The 25,997-nt window shown below is 30.2% G+C and overlaps 1 protein-coding gene across 4 annotated transcripts in view; it reads left to right on the top strand.

The window, feature by feature from the left end:
- LOC127715070 (cGMP-dependent 3',5'-cyclic phosphodiesterase-like) overlaps window positions 1-24,326 on the top strand; it is a 120,365-nt gene extending 96,039 nt beyond the window's left edge. For all 4 annotated transcript variants that reach the window (XM_052221097.1, XM_052221095.1, XM_052221094.1 and 1 more), the window contains 13 exons: window positions 5-39; window positions 1,378-1,493; window positions 4,475-4,552; window positions 5,894-6,016; window positions 6,898-6,968; window positions 7,710-7,832; window positions 9,785-9,872; window positions 11,643-11,690; window positions 12,936-13,010; window positions 13,369-13,468; window positions 14,685-14,797; window positions 15,839-15,984; window positions 18,351-24,326. In XM_052221097.1, coding sequence (XP_052077057.1) covers window positions 5-39; window positions 1,378-1,493; window positions 4,475-4,552; window positions 5,894-6,016; window positions 6,898-6,968; window positions 7,710-7,832; window positions 9,785-9,872; window positions 11,643-11,690; window positions 12,936-13,010; window positions 13,369-13,468; window positions 14,685-14,797; window positions 15,839-15,984; window positions 18,351-18,561 — 1,327 coding nt within the window. In that variant the 3' untranslated portion in view covers window positions 18,562-24,326. The remainder of the gene's footprint in view (window positions 1-4; window positions 40-1,377; window positions 1,494-4,474; window positions 4,553-5,893; window positions 6,017-6,897; window positions 6,969-7,709; window positions 7,833-9,784; window positions 9,873-11,642; window positions 11,691-12,935; window positions 13,011-13,368; window positions 13,469-14,684; window positions 14,798-15,838; window positions 15,985-18,350) is intronic.
- The last annotated feature ends 1,671 nt before the right edge of the window (window positions 24,327-25,997 follow it).

Below are 25,997 nucleotides of genomic sequence, written 5' to 3'. Positions count from 1 at the left end.
GTAGGAACATCCTGTGCTTCCCAATTAAAAACGAAACTGGTAAGTACAAACATACGGAAAATACAATTGAGAAAATAGATTTCTTGGCAGACATATAGTTGTCTTTACTATGACAATTCATTGTTCTGTATCCTATTGAGATTTGTGAATTTATAAATGAGATTGCACAGGTCTTTGGATTACACATACAATCATGTTATTAGTCCCCTACCGACGAAGTTGAAGGGGACTTTAGGTTTGCACTCCGTCGGTCTGTCTGTCCATCCGTCAGTCCGGCAAATCAGTTTTCCACTCTTTTTTTCTTCATGCTTGAAGATATAGATTTGATATTTGGTGTATAGTTTTATCATGACAAGTTACAGATCAAGTTAAAATTTTTATTCCGGTCTGATGATTTTGTGCAGAGTGATGGTCCTTGGACTTAGAAAATTCACTTAAATAATCAGTTTTCAACACTTTTTTCGTCATGCTTGAAGATATTGACTTGATATTTGTTACATAGTTTACACCATGACAAGTTATAGATCAAGTTAGAATTTTGTTCCAATACAATGAATTTTAACCGGTAGGGGACTATGTATTGCCATGCAATACTCACAGAATGCTTGTTTATTATAGCTTATCGTCAGATATTTGTACTATTTGAAAATAAATATAATTTCCATGTTTTTATGTCCGTGAAGTAGGGTAGGGGGTATTAAGTGTTACCCTTATCCCTCAGTTTTTCAGTCGGTCTGTCCGTCCAATTTTTGTTTCTGCACTCTAACTTAAGTTTGCCTCATGCAAATTTTATGAAACTCATACACAATGCTTAGAACCAAAGCTCGTAGACAGAGTTTGAATTTGGGCAGTGAGTCACTAACTGTTCTAGAGTTATGCCCCTTTATAAGTTGGAAAATTGCAAATTTTTTTTGTTTCCGCACAGTTACTTGTTTGTCTCATCCAAATTTTATGAAACTCACACACAATGCTAAAAACGACAACCTGCAGACAGAGTTCAAATTTGAGTTGTTAAGTCATATACTGTTCTAGAATTATGCCCCTTTTGAACTTGGAAAATTGCAAAGATTGAGCGGAGGCATTCGTGTATTCAGACACATTCTTCCTTTATTTTTTTTAAAGACATAGTTTGTGACGTTCTAATAAACTCTAACACCACAGTACACCTTGAAAATAAATTTGGTTGACAAAAAATTGCAGAAAGAAAGCATATAATCCTGAAATTTTCTCTCTTATTTGCTGAATACTTTTAAAATCTTTAGCATATCTAGGAAAGAAAGAAATAGATATATGTATATTTTGTTTTGTAGATAATGTGTTAGTAGCTCAGCTTTGTGATAAAATAATGGTCCATATTTTACCACCTTTGTTTTGTAGATAATGTGTTAGGAGTAGCTCAGCTTTGTAATAAAATGAATGGTCCATATTTTACCACCTTTGATGAGGATGTTGCTTCGGCATTTGCTGTTTACTGTTGTATTAGTATAAGTCATGTAAGTACTTTCAAATAATATACATTTATATATTGAATTTGAGAGAACTGTGAGAAGACGAAATAATTTAGGTTAACCAACTTGGATGGCCTGCTACAAATGATCCCAACAACAAAAATAAGCGTGACCTACATCTTGTAGATAATTAAATGTAGATTTACAACATAACAAGTTTCAGTAGGATAGACAACCACAAAATAGAAATATAACAAAAGTTTGCGACGGAGTGTCATTTCTCAAAAATGGGAGTTGGGTTCCTTGTGTTATATGAAGGTATATTGGGGTTTTTTTTCAGAGTAAATTGCCTGTGGTCAGTCATTGTCCTTGATACCTAATGATTACCTTGATTGTTAAAAATAAACAGGATTGTCAAAAAATGTCCAGCTGACTCTTATTATTTTTTTTTGGGAGCTCTGGTTTAACCCAAAGATAAATATTTTGTCTTTGGGTCCAAAAACTGGATCCATGGTAACAGATAAGTGAAAGGTAAAATAAAATAGATATTGTCCAAGAATACAGTATAGTACAGTCTTCGTGCTCAACCACATACCCACCAGCCCAGGCTTGTAAAACTTCTGTCGGGCCTGTAAAAAACATCTCCACAGGCCAATATAATCTAACTAAAATTTTCTTAAAAATCAGCTTCAGGACTTGAAATTCAAAAGTCTATTGTGAAGTCTAATAGTACTACTTATATTGACACAAACCTGCTACTGTCAAAGGTCATCAGTCCTAAGGCTACTGGCTAGATGAACAGTTATATTGTTGAGGATTCGTTTAAGGACACTAGAAGATTGTTGGAGAGGAATAAGGATATTAGTCTTTCAGTGGTTAGATGCAAAGGGTTTAGTAAATATCCTTTCTATTTTAGAAATGGTTGCTTTATTTATAATTTTAATCCTTAAAGAATTTTATTATGAAGTCTAGTGTTTTGTACAATTTAGAGACAAATGCATAACAAGTCTTGATTAAGAGTTTAGTCGACATAATTAACAGACGTACTTTAAGACAGAAATTGCTTGACTTGACCTAATTTGTTCAGCATTAAGATCCTTTTATTAAAATGCTACTAGTTTCAATTGCTTTCTGTTTTTAATCTAAATAATGATGAAACTTGGTAAGTAACAGTGTATTTAAATTATTAAGGTTTAAGGTTTTTATGTAATTTTCTATGAATATGTGAGAATTTTGTGGAAGATACATTTAAAATGGATGATGTAACAAGATATCTTTATATCGTTATGAAATGAAATTATCATTTGACAGTGCAAAATCAATTTCAGTTGAAATGATAAACTTTGATGAATTGTCTCTAAATGTCATTACAAGCTGTTGTTATTAAAGTTCACATGCAGAGAGAAGAATTGTATTAAATTGAAATTGATTTTTTGTTTTCTTGGGTTGCAGTATTCAACCAACAGTGTGGTTACCTTACCTTGCTTTGATTTCCTGTAGTAGCAAGCAAATTATGACCCTGCTTTTCAAATCATGTACTGTTCTTTCTTTTTTTGTCCCAAGTTAGTGTTGATCCTATTGATAGCTTGACTGTGCATGTTTTTATGTCCTGCCTACAATAGTAAGGGGGCATTATGTTCTTTGTCTTTGCATTCGTCAGATTGTTGGTTTGTCCTTCCCATTTTAGGTTGAAGGTTTTGGTCACTGTAGTTTGCCATGAAGTTATGGTCACTTCAATTTTAAACTTAGTACAAATGTTCATAATGATGTGAACTTTAAATTTTTTTTGCTAAATTATAGTTTTGACCCAGATTTTATACATTACAGAGCATGAAAATGTGATTCAATGATGTCTTAAATGGGAAATAGTGTCTTATGGACACACAATCTTATTTAAACTATCCTATATGCTCCAAACCAAATTTTTTTTTAAATTGGACGAGGCGTGCCAGTGAAAATATATGAATAGTATCTATGTAACATATGATTAAATTATATAGAATACCAGAATGCCACATTGTTCAAAACTGAGATGAGTTGATAAGGTCTTCAGAGAAGACAATTCAATCAAATATAATTCAACATGTCAGATCATTTCTCTCAGAGTACTTGTTGTCAGCAAATACCAGTGGATGTGTTTCCCAAATCTTTTTAGAATAGAAATATTTAATAATAAGAATTTGTCAATTATTACAGTCTTTGATGTACCAGAAAGTCATAGCTGCTCAATATCGTAACAGCCTTGCTAACGAATTAATGGTTTATCATATGAAGGTATCCTGTCGTACACTGTCGTCTTATATAACACATAAATTCAATCATCTTGTTTGATATTTCTTTGGTTATTCTGTTTTGTAATTAGATTGATTTTCTTTGCCCGTGCTAGAATGAAGAAAGATTGTATTAGTTGATCAAAAATCAATTATATGAAAAGGTCAAGAGTCAGGGAATTGTTATATGAATTCTGACATTTAAAACTTAAAATGTAATATCTTAGACATTAATTTAGACATATCTTATATTCTTTTGACTCTTGTATGATGGATGAATTGAAAACTTAATGCAAAATCATTCTAGCACTGGATATAACTTACTCTTAGCTCATTTTTTTCTAAATATAATGGATGAACAGCTGGTCTTGATAATTGAAAGTTCATTTTCTACTTTTGCTTTGACATTAAAATTAATATTGTTTTTATATATAGATACTATTTACAAAGTTGCTTTTTTGTTGAGGCATTTAAAATATACTCTACACTGTTTTTGAAATAAAGTTTCTTTAATTGTGCAAATAATTTGGAAATAGATAGTTTTAAAAGCTGATGAAATATGTAGAATATATAAAACTGGTTAAAGTTTAAGCTGTTCATGTATTATAGTCATACATAGATAGTATATTTAGTTTTTAATCTTCATTAGCTTTATAGCATCTGTGTTGTAGTTCGCTTTACATATTTTTAGTTAACCAAAGTATAATTTAACATTTGATTACTTTTCCTGTATTTATGTTGTAATTTTGATTTCAGTCTCTTATGTACCAGAAGTTACAACGATCACAGCACAGGAATAAATTAGCAAATGAATTAATGATCTATCATATGCAGGTTTGTTGTCAAAGAATGAAAATATGTAGATTTTTTAAAGGTAAAGAGGTCATTGTTCATCAGTAGTGCAGCAGCTGGGCCTTTTGATATTTTTTTTTTTGTGGCTTTGCCTTTAGATTATGCATTTGACTTCTTTAAAACAATTTCACCCAATCCACAGCATATGCTTTATTAGGGTTTAGAGTCCTTCAATATAAGCTGTGACAAAGAGTTTAGTTTTTTGGTGAGTCATCATTGTTTAAACGATGAGATGTTCTAATTTGGTTTGATTACACCCCCTCTATCAGTTGAATCAAAATAACACTTTTTCTGGATCTTTCTTCATCTGGAAGGTTCAAACCCAAACAGCTTAAAGCCAAAGATGTACAAATATGTAGCAATGTTAGGATGTAAATGACAAAAAAAGACCTAAATAGAATAGCCAAATTCATCTAAGGTCAGCTTTGTCTGAGGAAGTTTAAACATTAGGTTCTTAATAATTTCTTAGTTTATCAAAAGGAAAGTTTAGAAAATATGTAAAAAAAGTACTGAATCAACCACTATTGAACTGATGATATAAACGAAATATGACATGACATGTTCATCCTATAGTTACCTGATTACCCGAACATTATGTATGATTGTGACGGAATGCTTTTTGGTGTCTTTGTTATGTTTTGTGGATTAGTTTAGTTACACTTTTGTGCAGTTTATGGCAAACATAATATTTTTATATACATATAAACAACCAAAAAACACTGCCCTCCCTCCAAAGAAAAAAAATTAACCAAAATACATGTGTAATAGTGCATGCTGAACTAGTATACATATTTGTTTAGGGGCCAGCTGAAGGACGCCTCCGGGTGAGGGAGTTTCTCGCTGCATTGAAGACCCATTGGTGGCCTTCGGCTGTTGTCTGATCTATGGTCGGGTTGTTGTCTCTTTGACACATTCCCCATTTCCATTCTCAATTTTATGCTGATGAAATGTTTGAAATAGTAGAGAATAACAAGTTTTTCCTACATTTACTCTATATTCCAATATGTGCCTACCTGATGGCAGCATGTTAAGTTTTAAGAGATTACAATTCTTTTCAAATAAATGTTTTAAAAGAAATAATGCTTGCTTATTTGTTTATATTTTATAAATATGTTAAATTATATCATAAACATAAAAGTAGACTTATTGAATTACATACTGCAGAACAAAACAAAACAATAAAACTAAAATGCAGTTTATCATAGAAAGTTGAAAATCTCTTTCTTTCAAGTCCAAAATTTATTTACAAAGGTGTATTGCAAATTTGCTCTAAGTAAACGACAGAGATGAATGAAAGATTCTAATCACCTTTATGAATTCCAGGTGGCAAGTGATGAAGTTCAGGAATTAGCACAAAGTGAAATTCCACCTCCATCTCACTGGCATCCTAATTTCAGCAAATTTAATTATCCACCAAGAGAAGTTCCAGAAGATGACACGCCATTAGTATGTATCATATGACAGTGGTATTATATTTTTATGATCATGAAGTCTGTAATTCAATATGATTGTATATAGTTAATTAATTAAGTATAGTAAAACCTTTTATTGTGATCAAAACAAAAGAATATTGTGTATTGATTCATGACACAAGCTAGGGTTCCTACTCACACTAGACAAAATCAACACTGTAAAGTTTAATGTTGTTATGGTCTCCTTTCGTGTGTATGTCAAAAACACATCAATACTCTGAGAATGTATGACAGAAAGCTTGCATACTTGGTAGGGTTATTTGTCGTCATTCTCTTTGACCTTATTATACTGTCATTTTGATATGACCATTTTACCAGGCGTTATAAACTTTGATCTTTTTTTGTTATATCTTAACAATGATACATTGTGAAGCCATCTCATCTGAAACTGTTTTACAGATTGGACATACAACTAATATTTTCTCCCTTACTTTAAAATGAAAATAATGATTTATACATTAGTTTTCTGGATTACCTTCATGAGCATTCATTTTAATGGAATAGCCCTAAATAGTTTGAGTAAGTTAACAATAGGAAAAATAGCTTGCACTTAGATTAGGAGTCAAATGAAAAAGAATTAAGGTTTGAAAGGGCAATGCATACTTGTGTATGAATTGTTAAGATAAAATTCATAGAAATGTATTTCGCTGAATGCCATAAAATCTAGTGTGTAACTCAGTCAGGTAGTTCCATGTGAAATTTTGTTCATTGTTCATTAATAGCAAAAGACTGTTTTATGTAGACAATGAAGTATTTGGACCAAGAGATAACTGATAGGCATTTACTCTGACAATAAATTCTGTTTTGAAATTATATGTTCTTTTTATTTAATTTCTTACTTATTTTTCATTTCAGTGCTGTTTAAGTATGTTTGAAGATTTAGGATTTATATCAAGATGGAGAATAAAGCGAGATACACTTGCAAGGTACTAAGCAAGCAGATAATCAAATTGTAAAAGAATTTTTTAAAGTTCACTGCACTAAAATGGTTCCAACAACCAACAATGAATTACAGTCAAACCTGCATATAAAGGTGGCTCTCGGGTCAAGAGAAAACTGACCTTATAAGAGAGATGAACTTTGAATTGAGGATCAAAATGCAAAGGTATTCCAATGCAGAACAAGGAAAGGATGAACTGACAAGACAGGTTTTTACTTAAAAAAGAGGTGACATTTACGGCAGGTTTGACTGTATGTCTGTCATTTCCATCGTCTGATATACTGTCAGCGTTTTGTTGTGCCTTCAGATATTAAACTGAATTCTAGTATGCAGTTTTTCTTTTCTAAAAAATGTTGGACATTCCCATTCAAATGTTTGAAAAAATATTTAGTGTGTATAGACTAATATGTGCGGAATAGTTTTGTTGAATTTATTAACTTGTTATGAATATTTAGTAAAAGTCTGTCAAATTTAATGTTAATATTATGGAAGGAAAAGTCTGTCAAATTTAATGTTAATATTATGGAAGGAAAAGTCTGTCAAATTTAATGTTAATATTATGGAAGGAAAATTCTGTCAAATTTAATGTTAATATTATGGAAGGAAAATTCTGTCAAATTTAATGTTAATATGTTTTAACCACTGTTTTCACGGAAATATGTAAGGACAATATGTCATATGCTAACATTTATTATTGGTGATAAAGAAAGTGTTATATATATTACAGATTTATATTGATGGTAAAAAAAGGATACAGAAACCCACCATATCATAATTGGATGCATGCCTTTGCAGTAGCACATTTCTGTTATCTGTGTATAAAGAATTTTAAGTTGAATGAATGTATGGAGTAAGTAGTATATCATCAATTATATTTGTCAAGCTAACTTTTCATGTATAAGTTTTATAAAAATATTTTAGCAAAAAAAGAAAAAACTATGCAGTTTAAAGTCCATGCAATACTAACATTACTGTAGAATTTTTTTTTATTAAATAGTATCAAGGTGTGTCTCATGACAGCAATGTCCTCAGTGTTACATTAGGATTATTTCTGTCGTCTTGTTTTAATTTTTGATCTGAATTTATTGTTTGGTTTATCAAATCAAAACAAAGATTGTTGACATTTTTGCATATATCAGTCTGTAAATATGCAACAGCTGGACATAATTCCACCAAACTTGCACAGATTCTTCAAAGGACATCAAGTTGTGCAACATATATTATGTTTTGTTGTTGTTGTTGATCCCGGTGATTTTTGGTGTTTCCTCATACCAAGACATGAACTTTTCATTTCTGCATATATTATGCTCCCTGAATATTTACAGATGATAACTTGAGTATCTCTTTCTTGAACTAAAACTTACAAGATAGAAGATATAGGGAAGGGGGAGAAGCCTATTGATTATGGTGTCAATAGAATAAAGATCAAGGTCACTGTTACTAAAAAGAGGGGAAAAAATTGGAAAAATGGTGTCCGGATGGTTAATTGAGTTTCCCTTGTTTGATTAAAATGAAACTTCTCCTGATGGTAAATTGAGTTTCCCTTGTTTGATTAAAATGAAACTTCTCCTGATGGTAAATTAAGTTTCCCTTGTTTGATTAAAATGAAACTTCTTCTGATGGTAAATTGAGTTTCCCTTGTTTGATTAAAATGAAACTTCTCCTGATGGTAAATTGAGTTTCCCTTGTTCGATTAAAATAACTTCTACAGATATAGATATAGGGAAGGTTGAATATGCCTATTTATTGGTGGCCAGCAGGTCATAGGGAAAGGTCACTAGAACACTTATTTTTAATTTGTAAGTTGGCTTTAGCATATTATTCCACTATGATTTGTAACACATTTATAGGTGAAAAATTAGTTATCATAGTACTCATCTGTCCCTCTAAGCATACCCTCTTGAAATAAAAATGTTTGCAGTTTAAAAGTGAAAAAAATAGTATTTTTTATGACAAATATGATGCTATTCTGTTAACTATGATATTCTATTAAGTTAAATATGATATTCTATTTTGTTAAATATGATATTTTATTCTGTTAAATATGATATTTTATTCTGTTAAATATAACATTCTTTTCATTTAAATATGATATTCTATTTTGTTAAATATGATATTCCATTCTGTTAAATCTGGTATTCCATTCTGTTAAATATGATATTTTATCTTACCTCCTAAACATTTCTAGAAATATGATTGGTTAAAAGCAACTGCGTGGAGACAGTGTATATTCCATATTGGGTTAGTAGGTGGGGCTTATTTCAATACACGTTTAGTAGTGGTGTTACATCCCTTTATAAAAACAACACGGTGTTCAGGAGAAATCCTAAAGGTTTTAACAGACAAAGAAATTGATGATGAATGATTGAAATAAACTCATAAAACACATTTAAAGCTAACAAGTTGTTATTGTTGGCATTTGTTTTTGTATAGACCAATGGAAGTAGGTTCTTATTACTAACGGTATTGATGACTTGATCACTTTGATAGGCCACTAGTCTAAATACCACATGTTAAGATAGTCGGTAAAATAAATTCGTGACATAGTGTGCTAGTGACCTAATACGATATATATGGGGTCAGTAAATTCCATATGGGGCTTCACTGACCTAATACGATATATATGGGGTCAGTAAATTCCATATGGGGCTTCACTAGAATCCCCATATGGAATTTACTGACCCCATATATATCGTATTAGGTCACTAGCTCACTATGTAACTAATAATATTCTGTTAAATCTGGTATTCTATTCTGCTAAACATGATATTTTATTCTGTTAAATATGATATTTTATTCCAGAGATATAGAATTGTTTGCATTGTTTGTATCCTGCCTTTGCCATGATATTGATCACAGAGGGACAAATAATTCATATCAAGTTGCTTCTGTAAGTTGTCAATAATGTGAAAACATACTTTTTTTTTAAAGTATAAAACTTTTCAATGGTGAGGAATAATTAAATGGATGTATTTGCTGAAAAATATTTTACTATTAAAATTCAAATTCCATTACCGTCTTTTGGTATGTATAGTGCACACATTTATACCCTGGGTCATGATTCTTGTAAGAGGGGTGCACGTTATACATGCCTACAGACATTTTCTTAAGACTTTTTTCAGGTCCAAACTCCGACAAAGAAATTTCCAGGAGAAGTGAAGAGTACGGAATATTTTTGCTAAAACCTCGATTGTTTTTATGTTTTACATGTTATATTTGTAATATGTATCTTATTGTTCTTGATTTGTCATGTTTTATTCAAATAAAATACATTTTATATCTCTGTAGTTACGTTTATCCTGTAAATGTGTCCATCTGTTTGCAATCCGGAAATTTGCCATGTCTTAATAAAGACACAATAAAGCTTTTGTTGTCGGTTAAATTAGTCTCTGTGTTCCTTGTTGTCATAACTTACTGTTTTTGTATGTGTTCATCATGGAGAGTAGAAGAAAAGTGTATGAAAATTGAATAAACCATGCTCGTTTTGAAAAGATAAACCGCCATTTTTTCTAATGTATCAGGTGATCGCCAGTCATGTGGGTCAGTCATGTGACTTGATATTGTAAAGTGATGATTTAGTCTATGAGAAGTTTATTTTTATAAATACGTTTCTACTTTGTAACTTTTAAGTAACTGTTTAAAACTGTTCAAGAAGAAATTATGATTGAAATCATGATAATCCCATAATTGTAACCTGAATGAATTTAATTAGGAACAAAGTGAACATGTCACTGATTTGTTTTGACAACGATTAGACCGTTGATTGAGGTGTGATAATCCGGATTAACAGCTAGAATCGACAAACAAAAAATAAAAATAATGAGATTTTAACAATTTATAACAGCACTAATGATGTTAATGATTCGTAATTATGTTATTGTTTCAATCAGAACATTAATTTGGATATTTAATCTTGTCCTTGATACTCAAACAATTTATTAAATTTGGTTTAAAAAAACAAACTTAAATGTAGATTTATCTCAATCTAATAAAATTCTTACTCATTTGTCAGAATATTTGCAATTTCATATCAATTACGTATTCCGTACGGAATTCTCTGACATCGGTGTCCATTTAAAAAACTTCCAGTTTACCGATAGACTTCCTGTTTGCCGATTTTGGAGCTGTAACTTTTCCGAAAATGTCTACGAGTCTTATACGAACAATAAACATTTTTTCTCACGTTTCTTGGACCATAAAGGGGTGCGCACTATACATCCCAAAAGACGGTATATAGGGCTTTTTAAAAATCTTTTTTTTTTAATTAAATGGATGTAATTGCTGAAAAACATTTTACTAGTAAAATTCAAATTCCCTAGCTTTATGTATATATATAGTATAGGGCTTTTTTAAAAGTCTTTAGGATCTATATTTCTTATTCATCAAATGAATTTCTCCCAATACTTTTTATTACTATAGAATTAAAACATAAGTTTATGAAGCATAAATACATACAATTAAACTGTTGAATGATTCAAATGGAGAACTACTATTTGTTATTTCCTATATAAAGATAGACAACCAGTACATATATGATTTGAGTACACATTAAAATAGGAAACATAGATTTATGATCATATTGATATTCTTTCATGAAACAAACATTGGTCTTGCTTGTAGGTATCAATACAATAATCACATACTGTCTGTTATATTATAGAAATCAGTACTGGCAGCTCTATACAGTTCAGAAGGTGCTGTGTTAGAGGTAAGAAATGACATGTGATGGCATGTTATACTAAAAAAACAATGAAATCTTCTGTCATTCTGGTCCTTAATTTTGCTCTTATTTCCAGTAAGTAGAGGGCACCAGTTGTTAACTACTGTAAGATTTTGTTGGTATGAGAAAGAACATGTTGAATAAAGGATAATAAATAGAAAAAGGAAAAGCAATTATATTCAGAATACATATTAAATAATAAAAACATGAGATTAAGATTTGTCATAATTATTGTTTTGGGTCAGTATTTTTGACTCAGAGTCAGACTCCACATTTTTGCCTTTCACCTGCCAAATGGTTATTTTGACATCATTGACTGATCATATATAGTTTAGAAATATAAACTATATCTCAAATATACAAGTGATTAAAACATTTCCCTGCATCATGATAACTCTGTTTAAGGATTTTTAAACTTTATTCAGTAAGGGTATTTTACTCACAGATTTTGATTATTCTAGGGATAGAAACAGGGAGATATGTGCTATTATTATACCTTACATGTATAATAAACAATTTTATTGGGTAACACATTATCAAGTGACATGGAATAATTCAGATAATTTTCATATGAATCCAAGGAAGGACAAATTACCCTAAAAATTTATACCTAGCGATGAATTACCCTATTAATCACCATTGAATAACCCTTTGAGCTTCTTGATTTGTTCACAAGTTATCTCCCATCAAAATGACATCGCAGGCATGTGTACACAAAATGGCAACTGCCAGAGAAGCCATCAAGTGTTGAGGAAACAAGGCTTGGAAATTTATCTAGTGCCTAGGATATCCCTCATAAATGTCCCTTTTAAAAAAAACAGTTCTAGCCCCTCTTAATCTATGAATATCCAAATTTATCAACCCTAAATACTTATTTTACCTTTTCTACAAGCCATAATTGTATATGGTTGCATTCTTTTGTATGTTTTACTCCCAACTAGAAACACAAATTTGGTGGAGTGTATAGGAATCTGCATGTCCTTCCTCTGTCTTTCTGTTTGTCTTTCATCTGTCTGTCAATGTGTAGGATATTTTACACAGTTGTTGAACACAACCCCTCCTAAATTACTGAAATCTACCAATTTGCATTAACCATACTATCTTGGTGTAAATTAGATACACCCAATCAAGCTAATGCCTTTATTGGTGTATCTTATACACATGTTATGGCATAAATGTTTTCAAGAGATGCAGAATGAATATGTTAGTTGATATTTTTTGTATCTATTTCAGAGACATCATTTTGCTCAAACTATGTGTATAGTAAATACTGAAGGATGCAATATATATGAAAATTTAATAAGCAAGGTAAGTGTATTTTAAAGACAGAATAAACAAATAACATCATTAGTCTCAGTATGAAAATAAACAAAACATACCAAATAAGAAGATTCTTATTTTAAAATAAGACTATGTATTTGACTCAATACTATCCAACAAAGTATGGTATGACCCATTTGCATGGTTCAGGAGTCAAAAACTAGACTTATTGCAACAGCCAATCTAAATTGAATTGTGAAAAAAAAAATAGTTTGCAGAAACTGAAAAAAAAAATTTTTACACCACTCACTCTATTCTCTGAAATAAAAAAATGGTTTATTTTACAAATGTACACCGAATTTATTCATGAGTTGAAAAGTGTTTGATAATAGTCCTTTTATTTTAGGATTATCAACATGTTTTAGACTTGATGAGAGATATTATTTTAGCAACTGATTTGGCTCATCATTTAAAGATTCTAAAGAATATTGAAGCTATGGCAAAAGGTAATAATCAGGGCACATGATAGTGAGTGACTTCAGTGACAGACCTGCTTGAACTTTGTTCTCTCAGCATCTTAAAAGTGAAGTAAAATTGCCCTAAAAGTTTGAAGATTCACCCTTGATCTGATGTTAGGGCTGTTCCAATATTTTATGGTATGGGGATGGGAGGCGCTCAAATTAATTGAATATAGGTGGTCGCATTTTCCTTAGAATTTTGTATTAAGAATTATAACTAAAAATGAAAATTTTTATATCCAAGGATGGTCGGATCTTAAAAAAGTGCTTCACATGCCCTTGTGTGTTTAGTTCTGAAATAGCCCTTACAATATAATAGACACAAGTTATAATTTAAACAGTTTGCTAAAAAATAATTATAATTATTTAAAGACTTGTGCCTGCCCTGATTTCTTGTATGAACATATTTTCTTGATTGTTTTAAGGACTGACACAAAAATTTAACCTCAAGTAACCCTCAACCCAATAAAAAGAATTTTTAAATGCCATGGACAAGTATAAGAATAAAAAATTATTAGCCAGTGCCTAGACAAAAAATTCTTTAAGCATAAAGTAAGAATTTTAGTATGCAAATTTTAATGAGTGAGTTAATTTCAACTAATAACTCTGGTTCATACAAAAACCAGTATGATCCAACAAAATACAATGAAACAATTCATGTTAAAAACAAGAGAACATTGATATACACTGGTGTATTCATGACAAAAAAAAATTAAACAAATCAAAGGACTATCACTATAAACCACTTACCTGCACTTCAAAAAGCTGGTGTTATTATAAGAGGGTACACAAAGCAAAAGAGTCATCAATGAGTCAATTACATAATTTTTAAGATATTCAAGCATATAGTCAAAGCAACATTCTATAGTTTCAGAGACCTTATTGCACTTACTATGTACAAATTGTATTATTACCATTCACCTTTTTTTTACCTCCTGTTTAAACAACACAACTTAATTTTCCAACTTTATAAACCAAATCACAACTATGATGGGGCTATCAAATGTGCCTTACAGAGTAAAACAACCATTTTAAGTTTTATTTCAACATCACTGTTGGCTAAGTCTAATGCTGCAGAACTATATTTTTGCATAGGGTGGGGCATCATCTTAGTCTTGTTTTAGTGAATTATCAGTTACTGTAATACAAAATAGAAATGCAAATAAATATAGATTCATTATCTTATTATTCATTTTTATTACAGATAAATTTGAAAAATCCAATCTTAAGCATAGAAAACTATTGTTATGTTTAATAATGACTGCATCAGATCTCTCTGACCAAACAAAGCCATGGGATTCAACGAAACATATCGCTGTAAGTCATTACTTAACAAGTGGTTTAGAATAACATCTGCTGTACAACAAGAAACGAAAAGTTTCATATATGTTTCTTAGTTCCTGAAATCTTGACATTATACTAATATTTCAGGTGAATAGCATTAAAACACATTTAGAAATGGCTACATTTCCATGGAAGTTGCAACAATTAAGGAAATAATTACAAAAGCTTCAAACTGGATAATAATGTATGTGTGTAGATATTGTTCTGCAGTTTATGTGTAAAACAATTACAATGTATATTGGACAGGGGAAATTTGGCAATGATGTTGCAATTTTATTTGAATATAAATTGTCAAGAACCATGTAGGAGTTGAGGAGATATATTTTAGGTTCAATGACCCTAAAATCAAAAGTTTTTCAAAGTTTCTCCAGTTTGCAGAATTAAACATTGAATATATTTACTTAGATAAGACACTGTTTTTCTTTTTTATAAAATGAGGAGATATGAGACAACTATCCAGCAGAGTCCAAATGAATTTGATTGCCTTCTGCAATGAGCAAACCCTATACCCTATAGTCAGCTATTACATGCCATGACAGAAGGTGAAACTATTTCCCTTTTCATGAGTTATATTGCTATGCAATGACAATAAATTCAGTTAAATGGCAAAATTGCAAAAAGTCTTGACTGACTTGTGATAAATGTTGAGATATGATAAAGAGCACAACCCCACATACAGTTATATTCACACAGGAAGAGTTGTTTGTGTTTATCATTTTGCTTGCCAAATGTTTTTTAGCAACACATGCTCTATGTTTATTTAGTGAAAAAATGTTTCTAAAATGTGCTGTTATCCTAAGATTATATTTGATACATTTTCTTAAAGTTTTAACCCATGCCTTTATATTTTTATGAAATTACATTACCCTAAATGTACCCTTTTTAGAATTTTCATAGTTTCAGTTTTAATTTATGCCAGTGTTTAAAAATTTAACTTAGCTTTTCAAATCAATTTTTTATAGCATTTGTATTTGAAGTATTGAATTCATAATGAAGTATTTATCTGTTTTGTAGGCTTTAATCTACAATGAATTTTTCTCTCAAGGAGATTTAGAGAAATCATTAGGTAGAACACCTCCTGAGATGATGGATAGGGAAAAGGCTAGGATACCAGATTTACAAATTGGTTTTCTAGATCATATAGCATTGCCTGTTTATAGGTAAGTAAAAAAGATCCTGGTCACAATTCTGTAAATTTCCTAAGTTGTAAGAACTCTACCTTTTTCATATATGACATTCATGATTTTTTATGCCCCCGCCATAGCAGAGGGGGCATTAAGTTTTACCCTTGTCCATCGGTACGTCCCAAAATTGGTTTCCGTTCTCTAACTTTAGTTTGCCTCAACCAAATGTTATGAAACTTATACCCAATGCTTATTACCACAAAACACAGATCAAGTTTGAATTTTGGTGGTGTCACTTTTACAGTTCTAGAGTTATGCCCCTTTACAAATGGAAAAATTGCTGAATTTTTTGTTTCCGTTCTCTAACTTTAGTTTGCCTCAACCAAATGTTATGAAACTTATACACAATGCTTATTACCACAAAACACAGATCAGGTTTGAATTTTGGTGGCGTCACTTTTACCGTTCTAGAGTTATGCCCTTTACAAATGGAAAAATTGTTGAATTTTTATACACCCGTTTACCGGACGTGTTATGGTATACCGTTTTCCATCTGTCCGTCCGTCCGTCTGTCCGTCGTCAACATGTCGGACATTAACTCATAACGCTTTAACCAATTTGCATAAAACTTTGGTGAATTGTTTATATCTATTGACGTGAGCTCCCTTTTGTTTTTTATAAATTTTAAATTTGACGTTTCTGAGTTATGGGGTTTTATTCATTAAAAAAAGGGGGATTTTCCAGTTTTCGGACAATTAGTCAAGAATGCTTTCACCAACTTGCAAGAAATTGTGGTGAATTGTTTATATCTATTGACATAAGCTCCATTTCGATTTTTATAAATTTTAGATTTTACGTTTCCGAGTTACAGGGTTTTATTCATATAAAAGGGGGATTTTCCAGTTTTCGGACAAAAACTCGAAAATGCTTTCAGCAGTTCTTATGAAATTATGGTGAATTGTTTATATCTATTTAAGTAAGCTCCCTTTAGAATTTTATAAATTTTACATTTTACATTTCTGAGTTATGGGGTTTTATTCATTAAAAAAGGGGGGATTTTCCAGTTTTAGGACAATAACTCAAAAATGCTGTCACCAATTCTCATGAAACTTTGGTGAATTGTTTATATCTATTGATGTAAACTCCCTTTTGATTTTCATAAATTTCTAATATGACATTGAGAATTGATTGAACTTTATTTGTTTATAGTCTGACAACAGATTTACTAAGTATTGCGCAACAGCACAGTGTATTGCACAACAGCAAGAAATCTTTAATTGAATATAAATTCAATTCATATAACCAATTTCAAGTTCTTTGACTACATTTATTCAGAAACCTGTAATATGTCAAATATTTAATTACAATCTAAATTCAGACCTGTATTAAGCTTGAATATTGTGTCCATTTTTGCCCCAACTGTTCAGGGTTGGACCTCTGCGGGCGTATCCAGCTGCGCTCAGCGAAGCAGTTTATTTTATTCCATTCTCTAACTTGTGTTTGCCTCAACCAAATGTTATGAAACTTATACACAATGCTTATTACCACAAAACACAGATCAAGTACAAATTTGGGAAGCGTCACTTTTACAGTTCTTGAGTTATGTTCCTTTATAACATAATATGCAAGCGGGGGCACACATTCCCCATTTATTTAATGATGAATTTGATATATATGCATGGTTTTTACATTTTTGTCCCCTGTGCAAAGCGTTGCGTGGGGACATAGAAATACAGGGACTCTGTTCGGTCTTTTTAGTGCTCTCACATGTACAATTCTTGCCAGATTTTTATAAAACTTATATCAGCAATGTCTTGGACAAGTTAGAAAATCAGTGCAGATCAACAATTTTTAAAAGAGTTATGCCCCTTGGAAATATTAATTATATGGGAAATTTCATTGTTGGTGCTCTCATGTGTACAGTTCTTGCCAGATTTTTATCAAATTTATATCAAAGGTTTATATAAGCAATGTCTCGGACAAGATCAAATATTTTTAAAGGAGTTATGCCATTGGAAATATTGAATATATTGATAATTGCATAGTATTTACTATCAATGCTTCATTTCTCTAAGATATATGTTGAAAGTTTTAAATAACAAAAAAAAAAGATTTCTTAGTTATTGCCCTTGGATAGATGAAATATTAGCAATGTGGGGGACATTGGAAGTCTGTTCTTTTATATTGATAATTTTAAACATTTTTTATTACTATTCAATTGATTGGTGGTTACTTTACTCTGCATCAGCACTAAAAGGCTATATCGCGGCGAGAGCTATTTCAAATATTATATCAATAATTTTGATTTTTAACTAATTACTATTTAAAATTGACTGTCTAAAATATTGGCTCAACACTCTTGCAAAATGTTGAATGAAAATATAATTTCATTTGAATTCCAGAGTATTACAAGATTTATTTGTGGAAGCTAAAGTTGTACATAATACTGTCAAAGAAAATCATAGACACTGGGAGAAAATATGTGCTCTGATCAAGTTACGGCGAGGTGGTAGCTGTGAACAGATGAGTTATGATCAGATTTTAGCTTTAGAAGAGGAAGCAAATAGTCTACCAGAAGATGAAGTTAAAAGTGTACAACAAAATGGTCACTGATGATAAAAACATGTTGTATGGGTAATTTATTGTAGATGCTCAAGTCATCTAGGGTAAGGTTCAGTTGTACTGATATTAACATGCAAGATATTGTTATTAAGATGAGATTTTGTAATATGAATAGTAAATAAATGGCTAGTAACAGCTGGTAGAAAATACTGATTGTTAAATAATATTCATTTTGAGATAGGAAAATAACAATACTTTCAACATATAATACTTTTATTGATATTTATATTTTTACATATGACAGGAAAAAAACCTTTAACCATAGACATATGCAGATGGCATTTTAATAATTCTTGATACACTTTTATTATTTAAAATAGAAATAACATTTTGAAATATAATTTACACTGGACTATAATTTCTTAGTTTCCTACATCAAAGTTTCCTGTAAATTATTGTATTCAATGACTTTATAATGTTATAGATATTAGTACTCAGTTATATATTTGTGAACATTTTTTACTGGATTAAATGGGGGGAGGTCACTAGTTTTCCCCTTTTCTCTGTATTCCCATTTCATTCCCCTTTCTCTCTCTCTTGCTTTCTTCAATCACTCCAAAACTTTTAAAAATATATGCCAAAGTACTATTATGAATATGAAAATAATTTGTTCAATATTATCTGGTTTTCACTAGAAATGTTTGAAAAATTTATTACATAAATTCTTTTTGTGAGTCTTTGGCTGTATCTTCTGAAACATTTATAGAAAAAGAATGAAAAAAACATAAATTGGATAATATGAAACATCTACAGAAAAAGGATTAAAATCATAAATTAGATATCACTAATTTTACTAAATAACATCTTCAACTTTTCATGGTCAGTTTATTTTAAATGTGAACTGGTTACTAAGACCTTTATCAGATAATGGTTTGAAACTAGATTTATGAACATGTTTCATGAAAAGGGGAGGTGTAAGAGAATTGTGATGTATTACATACTGCAACCATGCTTTTTATGCATTGCATTTTATCAATTAAGTATGCTTTTAATTCTATCTATGATGTTATGAATGAGTATAGAATTGTGAAATTATCACATTGTTCATTTACTTCTAAAGATCAATTTGAATGGCAGAAATAGTGTTGAAAAGTGGCATATCTTTACTTACTGTATTGTTATGTTAGTGTTTTGTGTGTTATGATATAAGTTTACTATGTGTTATGGATGCATTTGTTGATTTTATTTTAAATTTTATGAATTAATCTTAGTTTATTTATATATTTACATTATTACCCTTTATACATTTGAAAACCATTCGTTTTGTGTTTATTTCACAGAACAAAATCTTTCTTTTCTTCAAGAATTAAACCATTTATATACGCCCGTTTACGGGACGTATTATGGTATACCGTTGTCTGTCTGTCCGTCCGTTTGTCCGTCCGTCGTCAACATGTCGGACATTAACTCAAAAATGCTTAAACCAATTTGCATAAAACTTTGGTGAATTGTTTATATCTATTGACGTGAGCTCCCTTTCGTTATATATAAAATTTAGATTTTACGTTTCCGAGTTATGGGGTTTTATTCATTAAAAAAAGGGGGATTTTCCAGTTTTCGGACAATAAGTCAAGAATGCTTTTACCAACTTGCAAGAAATTGTGGTGAATTGTTTATATCTATTGACATGAGCTCCCTTTCAATTTTTATAAATTTAAGGTTTTACGTTTCCGAGTTACAGGGTTTTATTCATAAAAAAAGGGGGGATTTTCCAGTTTTCGGACAAAAACTCAAAAATGCTTTTAGCAATTCTTATGAAACTTTGGTGAATTGTTTGTATGTATTGATGTAAGCTCCCTTCAGAATTTTATAAATTTTACATTTTACGTTTCTGAGTTATGGGGTTTTATTCATTAAAAAAAGGGGTGATTTTCCAGTTTTCGGACAATAACTCAAAAATGCTGTCACCAATTCTCATGAAACTTTGGTGAATTGTTTATATCTTTGATGTAAGCTCCCTTTTATTTTCATAAATTTCTAATATGACATTGAGAGTTAATTGAACTTTATTTGTTTATAGTCTGACAACAGATTTACCAAGTATTGCACAACAGCAAGAAATCTTTAATTGAATATACATTCAATTCATATAACCAATTTCAAGATCTTTGACTACATTTATTCAGAAACCTATAATATGTCAAATATTTAATTACAATCCAAATTCAGACCTGAATCAAGCTTGAATATTGTGTCCATTTTTGCCCCAACTGTTCAGGGTTGGACCTCTGCGGGCGTATCTAACTGCGCTCAGCGAAGCAGTTTATTACTAGGGGGAGGGGTAGTAATGTCATTTTATTGTTTTTCAATTATAACTGAAACACTTATTTTGTATTGATATTAAATCAGTTGTATGATTTCAATTTAGTGATACATTTCAGTATAAAAAATCTCGGTGATTTCACTGATATACTGTGAAAAGATGCTTCTTAGTTTTTTTATGCAATCTTTTCAAGATTCACAGCTATTTATGCATAAATTGTCATGTTTGTAAAATATGGAGTATTTTACATTCATTTATCTTGGTTCAAAAAATTAAATTTGATTTGATGCAATTTAAACTAGACTTTAATTAATATCCAGTTGGATGAAATGTTAAATATCTTTTATTGCTCATTGTTAAAATTCTGCCATAAAAAATAATATGCAAGTTTATTTTCTTTTCATTAACTAAACGATATTGATACAGAAAAGAAGAAATGATATACAGTAAATGATTGACTCAAATTCTTCCATCTCTTATAGCTTATAACAGTAAAACATCGCTGGTTTCATGGTAGTATTTTTTCCTTAGTTTGACTTAAAAAATTGGTATTTACTGCTTCTGTGTAAAGCACTCAGCATTTAGGAGTAAGAACAAAGAGCAAACAAGGAAAGACAATTGTTTCATTCAGTCATTTCTACTCATTTTAATTTTTCTCAAAAACTACATAAATTGGAATAGAAAAGCTTCAAATTTTTATCTAGATCTAGTTATATTTTATTTCACATATAATTTTTCAGATGGTGTCATCTTTTTTATTGGTAGTAGTGTTAAGTATTTAGTTGTAAACGTTTTAGTTACATATACACAGTATGCAGTTATAGCTCACTTTGCTCATAGATATTTATAGTTATATATATGCAGTAAAATTTTTATCGAATTGCTAGCAACTGATTTATTCTTTACTTTAGTTCAACCAGATTCTGAAAACCCAACCTTGATAAATGTTCATACATTATGCAATCATTACATAAGCTGATACGGAGCGTAGATAACAAATCTTTGTTTTATATACCAAGGTGAATCAAGTGTGTGCGTGTCAAATCCCTGTAAGTAAAATGTGGAAAACCTGTTAAGTGCATGACATTTGTGATATTATGACAAACATGCGACAAAATTTATTATAAAAAATACTGTAATTTATTTATGACATAATATTAATTATACTTGTGATATTTCATACAAATAAAAATGTACAAAGTGCATGATTTTTTATATACACTACAGTTAAATGTCACTGCAGTTCTCTCTGCTCTTAATGAAATAAATATAAGCATCTGACAGATCGCTATTGTTATCATTTTCAGTTAATGTTAGGTTAGTTTTCTTTTCATTATCTTCATTAAATATGAAGTTTCATTCCACCTCACATAATCAACCCTTATGCTGGAATTATCTTTTCAAACCATTTCTTTCCCGAAGAAATATTATTTAACTGAAAACTAAAAACACATTTTAACAGAAAAATTGTTGGTTTTTGTCTAAGATATATTGTAATATAAGTTATACTGTTCATCATATTAGTGCAAACTAGTTTTTTCAAGCATACATCTTTAATGTAGAATTTCAGAGTTTCATGCAATACAAATTTGATGCATGCAGACTTTTGAAATTGTTTGTTCTTTTAGATCCATTTTGTTTTATAGTTCTCCATGTGTTTATTCTTCTTTGCTCCTCAAACTTTTCACTTTGAGTGATAAAGCTAAATTAAGAGAACGCAACACACGCTATATATTTTACTTTGTTGAAGCATGATAATTCTTATTTTATTTCTCTGTTTTCATAAATAGTTTTCACATGAAATACTCTTTTTAATTTATGATGTATTTAATTAATTTCTTTGTTCATTTTATTTTAGAAAAAACAGGATGAAACCATGTCATTACCTCATTTTTATTTTGTATTTATTTTTCAAGTTTTAGTATTAATTTAAACCTTTTACACATATTGAAATAAATGTTTGGATATAAGTTACCATGTTGACATAGAAACAGATTACATCTTCATTAATTTCTTAACCAACAACAAAGACAGTTTTTATTTATGAATAGGTGAGAACGGCATGAATTATTTACATATTATTGACATTTAAAAAAAGACTACCTGAATCTTAAAGATGGTAAACTTTTGGTTCCTTAAGCCACAAATTAATAAATAAATATTTGAGTGACTTCAGACCGATGATAATTAACAAACCCAAGTCAACTAGAAGATTTATATCTGTTTAGTATGACAATATTTTGTCTTATGTTTTTTTCTATCTCATTTTGTGATTGTATTATTTTAAAGCATTTTACCTCTTGAATAAGAGAGACAATCATATTTATGTACCTGTTTCATTGTCCTTTTTAAGCTACAATATATGTATTTTATAGGGTAGAAGAGATAACAAATGATTTATGTTAGATCAGAGACATTGATTAGTAAATTACATCCAAAAGTCCTTAATTTTGCCTAATTGACATATGTAATAACAGATGATGAAGGATTTTTTCCATGATAGTACATTTAAAGGAACAACATATAACTAATTTTCAGAACAAATTTCTTAGTTTTTTTTTTATGCCATGGGCAAACAAAAGTTTGTACTAGTTGGATAACTGTTGATTTTGTGATTGTTAATGTCAGGTTCTCTGGTAATAATTTTTTTTTAAAGTTCGATTTTTGTGATTTTTGAAATATTTGATGCAGTTCTCGCACTCGCACACAATCTGAAAAGATCTACAAAGGTCAGAACAGAATGTTTTTGTTTACTAGTTGCTATGTCCTGATACATCTGGAAAAACTGTGAAATATGCACACTTAATTGTCAATATATAGCCCATTGAAATATTTTGCAATTTGTTGTACATTGTATACACATTATAGTTGTGCATTTGAATGTTAAGACATCTTTTTTGGCAGACTACATATTTCTTTCTTTATCCTTCGTCATCTATACCTTATTTATACATGATCACTTGAGATTGGCATTTGATTTTAAGATTATTATATTAAATTGTTTACAGTAATATTTTTCAAGTATATTCATGCATGTATATAAAATTTTCATTATCATAATTTTATGCATTATACAGTTGGTGGAATATATTTTTCTATAGTTATTTAAACATACTATTATACTTATTTTGAAGGTAATATTCATTTCTGTTCTGTTGGCTAGAACTTTTAAGATGGATATATTTTGGAGATCCTTTAAAGGAGTAGATGTATAACTTTCAAATTGATGCCATGTTTAATCCCATTTATTTTAACAATCACATCAAAACACAGATACATTGTTATGCATTTGTCAATATTATTGTACAATCTTTTTAAAAATCCAGGTATCTTGTAAAACCAGACATCAAGAGATGGTACAATCTTTGAGTATACATGATATTTATGCATGAATCTGAAGGAACTTCTGATATTAAACTTTTTATGTTGTCATTTTGTTCATTATTAGAGGATTGTTTTTTTCATTTTCATTGTTAATAAAAGTTAAATATTATTGTTCTTTTTATCCATCCAACTTGATTGATTTGTGTTTAAAGCCACTTTTAGCACTGTTGTGCCATTTCGTGGTGGTCAGTTTTTATTGATGGAGGAAGCCTGAGAGAACCACCAACCTTCAGTTGGAAACCTGACAATTCTATTCTATTAAGATTGGATTTGAGCACACCTTCCACATGTGGGATTCGAACTCCCAACCTCAGTGTTGACAGGCTAGTGATACAGTAGTTCGACTACTTAATAACCGAGGCCCCACCAATCCAACTTAAAAGATATATTATATACTTTGTCCATAAATCCCCAAATTCACATGATAATTGCATCTTTTTATTTGCTTTCATTTCATGTTTAAATACACCCATGTTCTTTTTTACAATGTGTTGATTTCTTTTTAGCTCACCTGGCCCATATGTACAGTATAACTTAAGATTCATCACCTTTCTGTTGGTAAACATTTTAAAAACATTTCCAAAATCGATTTTCTTATAAGAACATTTCACAGATTTTATAAAATATTATGCATGGCTGATGATTCAATGGTCCTTAATAAATTTATGTATTCTGAGACATATGTGAGTCAAAGAAGACTTCTAGCATAACACAGAGTTAAGCATAGAATTCTGGAAGCTATGTGCTTCTTGGAAATAACTTGAAAGAATACATAATTATTCTTCATGCTAAAAGTTTTGTTTTGAATTTGATTCTTATCTGAAATGCAAGAAGACTATCACATAAGAACTGTAACAGAGAAACATGATAAGAGCATCTGCTGCAGACACATTTCAAAAATATGATAAAACACATGTATAATGCCTTGGTGATTCAATTGTCTTCTAGGAACATAGTTTTACATATTACTCTATGGGGACAACATGTTAAGCTTCTTTTTACAACTGTTACATATATAGGTGTGATTAATGTTATTATTACATGAATCCAACCTGAATTTTTTTATTTTAATCCTGATCAGGAATCCAAGATTTCCATCATCATGAACTATGGTTTAACATAGGTAACTATGGAAAATACATACTTATATTTTCTTTTAGAAATTGACATGATAATGAAAAGAAGCATGGGATTATTGTTTTAGATGGTCATCGCAAGAAATTCAGATTTTTGTTTGAATAAAAAATTTAGTGTGGCTGCTAAGTCAAATTGTGGGTTCTAAATGACCAAATCTAGTTGGAAAAAACTGTGCATATTGAAGTTTATAAGAAAAATTTATTTGCTGCTCTACCAATCCTGAAATGTTGTAGCCGATTTCAAATTCAAGATGGCAATCACAGGAGGAATATTTTAACATAGATCTCTGTTGGAAAAATGATGTAATAATCTTACCTGTTCCACATGTTCTATAAATGTATTTCAATGTTGTTATTTTAACATTTGTTATGGTGATGCAAACTGAAACCAATGTTGCCCTTATAGAACTCTAGGTCATTAGAAAAATGCATCCATTTATACAAATCTTGGGACTTTATATTTGGTATTTGTGTTTATTTAAATTAAATAAAGTATTAATACAGGGGAACTTGCTTTTTGCAATTTGCTTACACACTTAATTACCGTCTCCTGGAAGTTTCATTTAACCAATTAAGGTTGATATCATTAATTCTGCAACCCTGTTCTTTAATTCGTTGTTATGATTGGTATCTTAGGATGCTAA

This window comes from Mytilus californianus, unplaced genomic scaffold (genome assembly GCF_021869535.1).
Source record: "Mytilus californianus isolate M0D057914Y unplaced genomic scaffold, xbMytCali1.0.p SCAF_9, whole genome shotgun sequence".
In the NCBI taxonomy this organism is placed as follows: Eukaryota; Metazoa; Mollusca; class Bivalvia; order Mytilida; family Mytilidae; genus Mytilus; species Mytilus californianus.
The sequence above is the reverse complement of the archived record's forward strand: the minus strand, read 5'-3'. Positions and strand labels throughout refer to the sequence as shown.